A 13,585-nucleotide genomic window follows, 5' to 3' on the forward strand; every position below is an offset into this window, starting at 1 on the left:
ATGATGTGAGACATATAAGCTGAGGGTGTGGACTTGGAAGAAACTTCTGAGATTCAACCTGCTCCTTTCTCAGAGAAAGCAATTAGGCCTAAAGAGTGTAAATGACCTGCGTAAGGGAACATGGCCAGATCAGAACAGAGATGAGCTAGAACTGAGATCTCCTATCTCCTAACCCCCACTCCCTCTTCTATTCCGTAAGGTATAAAAGAGTAACACATTTATCTATCGATAGATTACTTGTATTCTTTTTTTGAAAAAGCATTAGCAGCAGCTTTCCATAAAAATGAATGTATAATACAATTTAAGCAAAGGAAGAGAGTTAGAGGCATATATTTAAGAGGGCAGATGGGGAATTCTCAATATCAAAGAGGCTATCTGGGAGTCCAATACTAAACCTAAATACTTATACTTAGTTCTGAGTCTCCTGGAGGCCAAGTTGAAATGGAAACACCTTGAGTTACACAGAACTCATCTAATAAAAGAAAGCATTTGAGGTTTATCATAAAAACTTTATCCAAATGTTAAACTTAAGGAAAATTATCAGCTATATTATAATAGACAGTGTCTTCAATAACACTTTTATAAAAGATATGGAACAATTCTTGGTAGAGTCAATGCTAAGTCTTGGTAATAATTCTGCATTCTTTTGGCAACCCAAAGTACTAGCAAGTACATTTGTTGTAACTTAATTTGAATCAGGATAGAGTTTAAAGTCTTTAAAGCTATAGTTCTCAAATATTAATGTGCAAATAACAACTGGGAAGGTCTTTTAAAAATGTAGATTCACTGCCCTCTCTCATCCCTCACCCCTAATTCCATATGTCTGGGAGAGAGCCTATGAATCTGCATTATTAACAAGCTCTGGTTCTGATGGAGGTGGCCAGTGGAGCACATTTTAAGAACTACCAATCTAGAAGAACAAATTGCTCTTGTACTCCTTAGCTTTGATCAGCCTCTTTGAATATAAATTTTCTCCATGTGGTTTTTGATTTGCGGCCAACAGCCAGAGATTAATGTCTCAGGGGAAACAGAGGCAGTACAAAGGCTCTGGGTTGTTGAGCTTTCTATGCTTTATAAACCAGGCATACAGGGAGGAAAGATGGGGTGTTAATGAATGCACACCTCGAGGAGTGAAGAGGGGCATGAAAAGGGCCAGGAGAGGTAGAAGAGGAGCTGTCATAAGAGCCAGGCTGAGAACTCCCAAGATAACCTTCGCCACTTTGCCATTTTCCAAGGCCCAGCTCTGTTTTTGAGTCCTGTTTTCTATAGGAGAATTTGTGCCCCGCTTTGCTGTCTTTGCCTACAGTTCATGGGAAAACTTTCTTGGAAGTCTATTCTGAATCAGAAAGGTGGGGCTAACGTGGGGGTCTGTGGATTCCTAAGGATTCATGGGTGAACTTCAGAGGCCCTGAACCCCTGAAAATTTGTACACAGATATTTTATGTGCATGCATATGTGTATTTTTGTGAAAAGAGTTCCAATTGCAACTCTCGTCAGATTCTCAAAGGGACCATAAATGATTCCAAGGAGCTGAGAATCGCTGAGAGTTCCTGGTGTAGCTGGAACTCCGAGCTCTGTGTTCATACTTCAGCCTGAGTCAGTTAGCTGACAACCTCCTTGGTGACAGCTAGGTCATTAAGTGTCCCTCCACAGGAGCCACCCTTCCTGCCCAATCTAAGGATTATGGTAGCAAAGCTTTCAGGCTTAATTTTTGACAAATTGTTTTTGGGTAATTAGTTTTTTATAATTGCTCATAGAAATAATAATTTTAGGTGACAAGATTATTATATGCTGCTTGTTAATGGGGCCTCGGGGATCAAGAAAACACTGTGGAGACTGTATGACCTGTTCTTTTCCATCTTTGGCATTACCCTTGAAATCTCCAGATAAGACATTTAGCGAAGTCAGCTTCCACTCTGTGAAAAGTACAGAGCACGGGTTTCCTTTTATCTTTCTTCCAAGTGAAGGATTAGAGAAAGACTTTCAACTTTTCCTGGCTACTGCCAGCCCACTCTAGGCTTCACAGACTTGCTGATCATTAACTTGAAAAGCTGGGGAAGTTCCTAGCCCTTCTATTTGCTTAGTTACCTGTTCAGCCAAGTTGCTTTACAACCAAGTGAGTTTTGAACAAATAGGATCTTAGGTGATGAGATTTTTGACTCACCTCAAGTTGCACATTTTCATTCCTTTTCACTTCACTGAACAGAAGGGTCAGTTTGACCGAGAAGTCAGGGCACGTCTGCCTAATGGTTTAACCTGTGCCAGCTCAGGGGATGGGTGGACGGAAGGTAGAGAACTCTTCTTAGCAGTTTAGGAAGCTTAGAATTGAGTGGCTGTTTATTAGCTGTGCATTGTCAGGCCATTTGTTTGACCTCCCTAAGCCCTCATTTCATCATCTGTCAAAAAGGGATAAAAATAATAGCTAGCTCATGGTACAGCTGTAAGGACCAAATGATATCATAAATACCCAGAAGATAGCAAGAACTAAACCAAACAGAAAAGATAGTATCTATTATAATTACAGTCCATTTCTCCTTCATGAATTCAGATCTTAAAAGAAATCTGAAATAGTGGAGAGGTCAAAGAAATAAATATTACACTCACGCCCAACTTGATCTCTACGGCCTCAAAGTAGTTATGTAGCCACATCTAATCCCATAAACACTGAAATCTTTTTTAAAAAATGATGCAGATGAAGATAGAGGTTGTTGCACTGTTATCAGTTCAAAACGCGTTTATACTTTTTTATACATTTCAATGTGTATAACTACATTTCTTGAAATCAAAGATTTCATGTAACACTGACAAGAAAAAAATTATAGGAGACCTGGTTTTTCTCTCTGGTTCTTCTTCATGTAACAAACCAAAGATGCTGCTATCATGGTGACTTTTCAAAAATGAAAGTTTCATTTATTTTATTTTTTTTTTAGAAAAAAATGTTTGTTCTTTTCCCCTAGTTTTGTATCTATCATAAGATTTTATTCTCATTCTGTAGAAACTAAATGCTAATAAATTTGCTCCTTCATGGAGCTGATTCTTATGTTTAAACATTCCATTTAATATTTTTCTTCTCAAACTTCATGAGTGTCCGTACTCACCTTTACTGATATTTCCTGAGGTCAGCGTTCATATCTCTTCTCTACTTACTTTACTTTTCAGCAAAGGCTTTGGCAGGCAAACTCAAACATTGCACCAAGGAATAAAACGTCATCTCAGGACTAATGGCTAGCTCTCCGGTTATATCCTCAAGTTAGAAGATGCTTCTCTAACTGAAAATTGAATAGAAAGCTGGAGGTGCGTTTATCTTGGATGTCAAAGATCTCTCTTTTTTCTTTTCCCAAACACAATGCTTCCCCTTAATCTAGCTGATTGTTGTGGAAGGGAGAAGGGAGAGTGCTTAAAATTATTTCCATTAACTTACATAGATGAAATATTTGGTGGGAGTCTATAAAAATAGGAGTTATAGAGAAGGCTAGAGGGTTCATTGGGTTGCATCTACATGACAGGAGAAATAATACAAAGTACGTGTGCCGGGGATGGAATGTTTGGCTAATGTCTCTATATAAAAGATAAATTAATTTATTCGGTAATGATGTCGTTTGCTCTTCTAGCTGCGGTGGTCTGTGTGACACTTCTAGACAGACTTGAATGTGACCAGATCAACTTGCCCCACGATGTTCTGGTGGACTACCAGCAAAGGCCTCAACTTCTAATCTCCAACTTCATCAAACGGCGGCTTGGACTTCATGACCAGACGTCATAATTGGGCAGCCCAGTCCTTTCCTGCAAGTTTGTATTCATATATATGACCTCATTTATTATTTGTGGCATTTTTATATAGTTCTCTTCTACATCTAAAATCATTATAGAGTGATTTTATAAAACCCCTTTCTCTTAAAAAATGAATTTATCATTAAAGAATTTAATACATACATTAAATTAAATTAAAATTTTATTTTAGAATACATTAACAAAGCCAGTCTAATAATTAAATGTTTAAAGCTCCTGGATTGTGACATTTGGAGTTTCATATGCAGCATTAATTAAACTCACATCAAAATAGATTAGCCACTTGTAGATATGGTTACCAGTCACTGTTTCTGAAACCAATCCAGAAATTCATGTTAGAATGTTGTCAGGCACTTCTAGGTGTTGGACAAGTGACAGAAATTGATCATGCACATTCAAAATATTTACAGAAAAAAGTGTCTATTTCCTTTGGAAAATACGACCACACTTCTTTTTTCCCCCTGCATGATTTCAGTGCACCATGGAATAAGGATAGAGTTATATTTTTCTATGTTTGTAATTTTATTGTAGAATATAATCACACGCTTATTTTCAAGGAAAACCGTCAGTAATCCAAAGAAAGATTCTCAGTTTGCCTCAGAAATCACAAATGATTAAATCACCTTTTAGCGATGTTTTTTTCTTTTATGGAAATTAGTTTTAAGGAGGCTGCATTTTTTATTTCATTCCATATTAACTCAATAGGTTGAGGAATTAGTAACAACTGAATTTATACTTGAGTTCAAGATGTTAAAGCCAGCCTTCGTGAGACTTTGAAGCACCCTAATCAGTTAGACACTCTAAGAGGCACAGCGTCACTTACAGGCGTGTGCCATGCTCTCCATGAGTTAATGCTGCCTGGGCTGGTGGGGAGGGTGGGGCCGTTCTTTTAAAGCTGACACACTTAGGAGATGGAAAGCATAGATGGGGGATGGGTAGAGGAGGGCTTACAATCTTGTATAGTATGTCATGTTGTGTACATATATTTATATAGCTGTGGCTCAAATAAAGTTTAATTTAACCATGATAATGATTATTTGCATCCTTTGAAACAATGGCGATGAATAATTCCCTGAGAGGCGTATCGTTTGGGAACTTCTTTTGGCAATAGATATTCCTGAAGTGTAATATTTAAGGTACCCCAATAATTGACCATCATATACAAAGATCAGAGCTAAAAGTAAAGTAGAATAACACTACAGTCATTAGTGAGAATTTCACTTTGTTTTGTTTTGTTTTTAGACATAGTGGAAAGTACTTCAGAATGCTCTCTGTAAGCCTTCAACCTTCATAAGTTTGAAATTTTATCTGTCTGATCCTGGAAAATCTTTATTTTTTGTTTTATTCAGAGAAGAGGAGGCTCCGAGGAAGAATAATAAAATAATTACATTTAACTGTCTTCTCAACTCCTGACTGGGAGTGTGTGTGTGTGCATGTGCGCATGTGCACATACATACATTTGTGTATGTGTGTTTTCCCAACTAGTATTCCCTATCTCAGTAAATGTTATAAGCTATATATGCCGGAAACCTGGGAAACCTCTATGGAGATTCCATCTCCTTCAGGCTCTCTCCAATCAATCACCAAGTCTTATCAATTCTCCTAAATATTTCTCCATTTGTCCACCAATGGAAAGCCTTCTTGTCCTCAAACTAGATTCCTCCCAGCCTGGCCCATGGCCTCCCACAGCGCCCTCTGCCTCTTTAAAGTACTCATTGGGTCATTATATAATTAATGCCTAATGCCTAGACTACAAGGTTCACGAAGGCGAAGACCATACCTGTTTTATTTACTGCTATATCCCAAGCATCCAAAATAATGCCTGTCATATACTAGACACTCAATAAATATCGGTCCAGGGAAGAATGAGCCCTCTTCATAGCATTTCCCTTATAAACTCTCACTAAAATGTCCCTAGTCTTCACAAGACTTATCTTTTCCTTATTCAGCTCTCCCTGGCTGTTCTTTCCACCACACCTCACTTTGTGGGGAGGAAGTCTCTGTACCATCAGTGTAGAGCTGTGTCAACTTCTAGAACCTCTTGTTTTTTTTATGTAGCATAAGGCTTTCCCTTCTGTCAAAACTAAGCTCCAAATTCACCTGCTTCAGGAAGGTTTCTAAGTTTATTTTCCCCTCAGCCCATCATATCTTCCCTTCTTGTTTCTTTAGGACTAGGATTGCACTACAAAGACATCAATTTGTTCTCATTAATGTGCTATGTTGAGAACTTTTATCCTTTTTCATGAACTTGAGTTATAACTGTCCAGCTTGTCTTCATTTGAAAGGCCCAAGTCTCCTTTCTACCATGGCAGTCGTCAGCTATAGGCATTCACTGACTACTCACCTGTGCCTGCCCTACGTCTAGGCACCACCGTTCCACCTCACTTCTAACCCCCTTCTCCACCTGTCCAGTCTTGCCCTTCTTGAATCCCTTTTCAGGAAACTGAAGGGCTTGTTATTTCTGGTTATTTCTATGTTGAGTGTTTGTGTGCATTTGTTGTGCTTTATTCTTTGTTCATTTATTCATTATAAAAACACATCCCTCCTTCTTCCTTAAAAGATTTGGAGACAGTTTACAAGAATAAATTAAAGCACATCAAGATAGTATAAATTAGAAGAAGTGGGAAAGAGAAAGGAAAAGCAAAGGGAAGGGGCATCATTGGCACAAAGCCTGAAGCTAATATCCAGATGCCTCTCATACAGTCTATGCTGTGGCAGACAGCAGGCCCTGAACTGGCTCTGGCTATAGCGGTTGCTTCTTAAAAGGAAAAAAAATTACAGTGTCTTTAAGACAAAATGTGAACTAATGATCAAGAGAAGAACAACTAGGCTTGATTTTAAGGAGCAACGCAGACTGTGTCCTGGGGCTGGCTGCCTGGGAGCGGGGAGGGGGAAGGGTGTGCCGGTCAATGCCTTTCCTCCAGCACAGCGCCCTGTGGCTCTCTACGCTAGTTAGTGCACATTAGGATCATCTCATAAGCCTTTAAAAGACACCATTTGGGGCCCCATCTCAGACCAACTAAATAAGAGGCTCTGAGAATTAGCTCGGGAAGCCTTGCTCAAAAATTTCCCCTGGTGATTTTTGTCCTGGGCAGAGAACCACTGATTTAGAAGAATAAATAATCTGTGAATCAGGTAGATACTCCTCCAGCTGAACTTCTAAGTCTTTAGACAGTGTCTCCACTAGAATAGTTACATAAAAATCAAGCTTTTTAACTTGAATCTTACTCCTCAACATCAGGAACAGTATATATATATATATGTATGTATATATGTATATTTATATATACTCATACATATATATGTATGTGTATATATATATATATTTAAGGTATAATTGACAAATAAAATTTGTATATATTCAAAGTGTACAAATTGATAATTTGATGTATATATACACATTGTGAAACAGTTATTACAAATACCTCGTATAGCTAGCTACCTTTTTCTCAATGCTAAGATATGGAAACCATCTAAATATATAAAATTATATATACAAAAATATGCAAAACACAAAAAACAAACAAAACCACAAATAACTAAATAACAAATACATAGCTGACTGCCTTTCAGGTTATTTTTTTACAAATGCGAGCTCATTTACATTCCACATTTCACTCCCAAATACCAACACATTGAAACAGCTGAAGTTTAATAATTGCTTAGTAAAAGCTCAATCTTTGGTTTAAAATACAGTAAATAAGTTCTTCTGGCTTATTTTTATCCAGTTATAGAATGTTATTTAGTATGTTGTACCCTGTAGGTACTTAATAAGGGTTATAAATCAATTTCAACAATATAACGAAATCAGTTTGAATTTTATTATCTTCTTTTAAAAATATAGGTCTTTAATTTTAATTTTAATTTTTAAATTACAGTTGACATTCAATATTATATTAGTTTCAGGTGTATAACATAGTGGTTAGATATTTATATAACTATGAAGTGATCCCCCTTATAAGTCTAGTGCCCATCTTATACCATACAGTTATTATGATGTTATTGACTATATCCCTTATGGTACACTTTACATCCCCATGACTATTTTGTAACTATCAATTTGTACTTCTTAATCCCTTCACCTTTTCATCCAGCCCCCCAATCCCTTCCATCTGGCAACCATCACTTAGTTTATTTTTGTTTCTATGAGTCTGTTTCTGTTTTGTTTGCTTCTCTATTTCAGTTTTTAGATTCCACATATCAGTAAATTATATGGTATTTGTGTTTCTCTGTCTGACTTTTTTCACTTAGCATGATACCCTCTAGGTCCATCCATGTTGTCACGAATGGTAAGCTCATTTTTATGGCTGAGTAATATTCCATTATACATATGTACACACACCACATCTTCTTTATACAGTCATCTATGGATGATGGACATTTAGGTTGCTGCCATACTTTGTCTATTGTAAATAATGTTGCAATGAGCATAAGGATGTATGTATCTTTTCAAATGAGTGTTTTGGATTTCTTCGGATAAATACCCAGAAGTACAATTGCTAGGTCATCCGTCATCAGGTAGTTCTATTTTTAATTTTTAAAAGAATTTTTGCACCATTTTTCATAGTGGCTACACCGATTTGCAATCCCACCAACAGTGCACAACGTTTTTCTTTTCTCCACATCCCCACCAACACTTGTTTTTTGATTTATTGATGATAGCCATTCTGACAGGTGTTAGGAGTTATCTCACTGTGGTTTTAATTTGCATATCTCTGATGATTAGTGACATTGAACGTCTTTTCATATGTCTATTGGCCACCCATATGTCCACTCTGGAGAAATGTTTACTCAGGTCCTCTGTCAATTTTTTAATTGGATTGTTTGAGTTTTTTGGTGTTGTATGACTTCTTTATATATTTTGGATTTTAACTCCTTATTATATCTATCATTGGTAAATATCTTCTCCCATTCAGTAGGTTGTCAAAATTTATAGGTCTTAACATATGGGACTCATTTTGCAGACTGTTGATAAAATCTATGAACCTGCTCTTCAAAAAAGGCACATTCATCAGTATACTCCTGAATTTTAATATAATTTCATGAATTCACACACCTTCCTTAGGCTGAGTCATGCCAGGATACCTGTGTTGCCTATCAATGACCACAGTTCCTGTTGGTGGCCTCTGACATACCCCTGGCTTTTCCAGGTTCTTGTAATTGCTCACCCTCTAGCCCTCTCAGATCAGGGTTAGTGGCAGCTGTTCCCAGCTGCACCTTCCTTTGTCGATCCCTAAATCCTGCTCACCCCTTTGTAAAAAGTCCCTTCATTAAGTTCTCTCAGTTTCTCAATTTAATTGTGCCACCTGGTTCCTGCTGGGACCTAGTAATATACCCTCCAAAATAGACCAGAGGTCCCAAAACCATTTTGAAAACCACTGACTTAAGAAACTAAAGTCATTCCATATGAAGATCTTTCAATTACAATTTATTTTACTGAGAAACAGAAGTTAGCATTTTTTCTTTTTAACTAGTAGAATACTTTAAAAAAGATAATTCTCTATACAAGAATGCACTCTTATATTAAAAAATTCTCGTGGAACTCTCCAGGCCCTGCAGCTTGAGAAACATGATGTTTGACATATTTTCCTACCTGGCTTCTGGGCATCACATGTATGATAGATTTGAAAGCTTGAGTAAAAGACATAAATGGCCTCTATTGTTTGCCTTCAAGTTATATGTCTCATCATTCTGCCATGGAAGGAAATTAAAATTGTCTGACACATACTGAGTCTCAGAAAGCCACCTCATTCCTCTACAGGATCCTGTGTGCCTTCAGGTGTCTATACCACACGTAGATTCTTTAAGGATTTGATCTACAATCTTCATCTCAGGTTTAAAGCTAAGTAAACTAATCTTTAGTTATTAGGGTATCTCTTTTTCCCTTTTTTAAAAATAAATGAAATATATATGTGTGTGTACATAAATATAGTTTTTTCCCTTCTCAGTCCTCCAGGACTTTATCTTCTAAAAATCCTAAAATCATAGCCAGCGGCTCCATAATCCAATGTCTCCTAAGATGAATAACTGAAAATACTTATAATCTGCAACCTGCTTCATCATTCACTCCTCATCAGTTTTCCACTTCTGATTTCATTTTTTACTTCTTTTAAATAGGTGGCATACAGTGTAGAATCAATTTAACTTTTAGTTTTCTAAACTGAGCATAGTAATTTTTGTTTGACAACAAAAGCCCACCATTAAACATCTTTTTCCTCCGTGAAACCTTTAAAATAATTTAATTATTCTTTTAAGTATAACATAGTTTAAAATATCATCAGGCAAACAACCTAGAAACCAACATATATTTTAAGAGAATAGTCAAAAGTTATCCTACCAACAGGTAGTAATTTCAGAGTATGTCTATTTTTTCTAAATTTCAAAGATTTCTTGGAAAATCTGTTAGTCTCTACAATAGCTTAATCGTTAATGTAGTGAAACACTGTGGATATTCTAGAGTTAGGGAAATCATCTCAATAATCTGATTCTGTCCCATCCCTTTTAGAAAAGAAAGAGCAGATTTTCAAAAATATGGATTCTCCTTTTTATTTCCATGTTGCTTTATTTTCTTATCTGAGCTTAGAGGGTTTTTTCTCATTTACATTGTCTCTGGACAATACAACCAGGAAAAAAAAAATTGATGAAGTAAACAAAAAATGTCACCCATGTCCCACTTACTCTGGGTAAATAATCAGCAAGGGACACCAGTCCACCACTCAAATCTGTTTCCTACACTTCGTGGTCGGTCCTATCTTTTCTTTCCTTCCCCTGGAACTCCAGTGGTCTTACCTGTTATAGAGTTGGTTCCATGATTAATTTAAGGTTGCAATGCCTTGGACCCACTCTAAGTAAACAGCAAATGATAGTACAAATATATTTATAAAGGACTGCTTTGGGCAAGTCACAATGCCAGGTGTTATGAAAGGGCAAGGCATAGTCAGTTCCTTTAAACAACTGACAGCCAATTAAGTTTGAAGCACTAAGATAAATGTGCAGACAGCTATAATTCAAAGAATAGTCTGACAGACTCCAAAGAGGTTGAAATAAAAGTGTTCTGAGGAGTCAACAGAGGGAATGATCACATGAAGGTGAAAGGATTTGAAAGGGTTTCTTGGACAAGGTGAATATGTGAGATGAGCTTTTTATTTAAGGACCATGAGTTCCAAAGAGACTCTGGGGAGGATATTGCCATCAAAGGGGAAAGTATGGAATAAGACAAAGGAGGAAAATATACGACATATGACTGGAATAGAATAGTTAAGAATCCTATTTGGCTGGAATTCGAAAGGTATTTTGGGGTTCTATTATAAAGGGCCCTAAAAGTCAGGTTGGGAAGATTAGACCTTATTTTTCCACAAAGGAAAGTGGTTGAAAAGGCATAGAGCAGGACTGATCAGAAGTTTGTTGGGAATAAGTGGGAGGAGCAGGAATAAGACTGAGATAAGTACCAGTAACAAGAAACTGTTTCTGTGTGTGGATGACCAAGACTTGACCTTTCATAATGTTCCAGGTTAGGGGGAGGGCAGAGATGGGTTAAAGATAAGCTGAGGCCAGAAAAGACATCATTTTTTTGTTAGACCTGTGAGCTCCCCTACTTGTGAAGGTCAGTACCGTCAAATTTTCACCTAATAAGTTAAGCAGCTTACATATTTCAGAATAAAAATTTCCTTTTCATGTGAAAATGATGCTTTTCCAAAGTCTTTTCTTTGTTAAAAGGCTAAGGAAAGTTCAAACATGACAGAGCCAGAGCAGTAGCTGTGGGAGAGAATGGTATTTAAAGGGCTGATGAGTGAGAGATGTCAGCAATGATCTCAGTATCTGTGTAGATAAAGTGCTTTATGGCTTTGTGACTAATAAAAAATCAGCTTTCCCAAATAAGAGTATAGTATAAAATTCAATACATTAAAAAGTAAAGGCTGAATGAAATTCTGACACATGTTACAACATGGATGATCCTTGAGGACATTATACTAGACACAAAAGGACAAATACTGTATGATTTCACTTATATGAGGTACATGGAAGAGTCAAATTCATGAAGAAAGGGAGTATAATAGAGGTTACGAGGGGCTGAGGGAAAGAATAAGGGAGAGTTAGTGCTTAATGGGTACAGAGTTTCAGCTGGGATGATGAAAAATTCTGGAGATGGATGGTGGTAATGATTGCACAATAATGTCTCTGAATTGCAAAAAAAAAAAAGGTTAAGATGGTAAATATTACAATGTGTATATTTTACTACAATAACAAAGAGTAAAGCCTTGATGAGGTCTGTATTGTGGTTTTTATGATACCAAATTCTAATTTACTAATTTTTAGAGAGAAAGTTCACACTAAGTGCCCTGATAGAACCATGTCTGCTGGTTGGTATTTCTACACAGGCTTCTCTGGTGCACAGAATGAGCGAAATGATCCAAGAAGGTTGCTTAGTGAGTGAGAAACCAGAGCATGAGAGTTGGTATGGTCATAGCTACCACTAGAGAGACCGTTTTGCCTAATGTTCTCATCTTCAATATAAGAATATATCTGCCAAGGAGATCTGAATCTTTGCATCAGCCAGGCTGGGCACTCTTCTTCAAGGCAGTATAGTCAACTAAGGTTATTTTTCAAAGCATAGTTCTTCAGAGTCAGGAATTCAGTGTGAGAATATGACTAACATATGAATAGCTATCAAAAAGAACGATTAAATCTAAAATATTCACTAGAGAAAAGAGAAAAAGAACACCACTCAGGAATATCTCTACTGGATCAAAGTTGGTGATTTTAAAATGACATTTTCTTGCATCAGCCTAATATGCTTTGCTGTTAGTATAAACACTTGGGCGTCTCAATGACCGCAGAAGACCAATTAATAAGGGTATCTTTTCAGGTTGGCATAGCACATACGGGCTTTCTAGGCTCAAAATATGCTACCAGAAAAGTAACTGGTACAAAGTGGAGGAAGAGATTAAGAAAAAATAAAGGAAATATTGAGAGGAAAGGGAGACTAGTAAGGAAAGAGGATGGTTGTGAAATAATGTTATAAGGACGAAGTCTACTGGGAGTTGTTCAAAATGGAGATCTAACATGCCCCCAAACCGTGGAAACATATGCCAAAGTTGCACGAAATATTTCTGGAAGACAATCAAAACATGCTAGTAAAAAAGAGGAAACTTAAAGCCAGAATAGTGACCTGAGTGGCTACCTGATAACCTGGAAGTTTGGGTTTAAACCTCTTATGGGTGTGAGGCCTCAATTTGGGTGAGGTGAAGAAGAGGTCTCTATGGCTATTAAAAAAGGAAAGGGAGGTTCTTAATGCCACTAATTATGAAGCAAATGTTTATTTGCTTAAAATGACATTTAAAGATACTACTGTCTTTGTCTAGACAACCAGTGGGAAACAAAAACATGTAATTCCCTGAGAAATACAATTCCATGCTTGATCTTTATTTAGGCTTGGAGTTTACATTTTTATTAAATTCCAAGAAACCCCATTTCAAAATATAAACAGAAAATTTGGCTATCGTACAGAGATGCCCAAGGCACTCCTGGCATAAATAAAAGCAATACCACATGGGGGAACGCAAACACACCTACGTTGCAGGGGATTTTCACAAAATAACCAGCCTCATGAGGATTCTGTACAAATAGATCAAGAGCACATATCTCAATAGCAGCCATTGAATCTAGAAGATCCTAGATTATCTAAAAGATACTATCCTCAGAGTCCTGAGGAAAAATATTGTCAACATAGAATTTTCTACCAAGGCAGAATATCATTCAGGAATGAGGACAACATAAAAACATTTTTTAATAACAA

At 36.9% G+C, this 13,585-nt stretch overlaps 1 protein-coding gene across 1 annotated transcript in view; it reads left to right on the forward strand.

The window, feature by feature from the left end:
• Positions 1-3,763, forward strand: part of UPP2 (uridine phosphorylase 2) — a 28,412-nt gene extending 24,649 nt beyond the window's left edge. Inside the window, exon 7 of the mRNA XM_006921097.1 lies at positions 3,612-3,763. Within this exon, the coding sequence (XP_006921159.1) occupies positions 3,612-3,763 (152 nt within the window). The remainder of the gene's footprint in view (positions 1-3,611) is intronic.
• Positions 3,764-13,585: the final 9,822 nt, after the last annotated feature.

This window comes from Pteropus alecto, unplaced genomic scaffold, assembly GCF_000325575.1.
Source record: "Pteropus alecto unplaced genomic scaffold, ASM32557v1 scaffold3, whole genome shotgun sequence".
Taxonomy (NCBI): domain Eukaryota; kingdom Metazoa; phylum Chordata; class Mammalia; order Chiroptera; family Pteropodidae; genus Pteropus; species Pteropus alecto.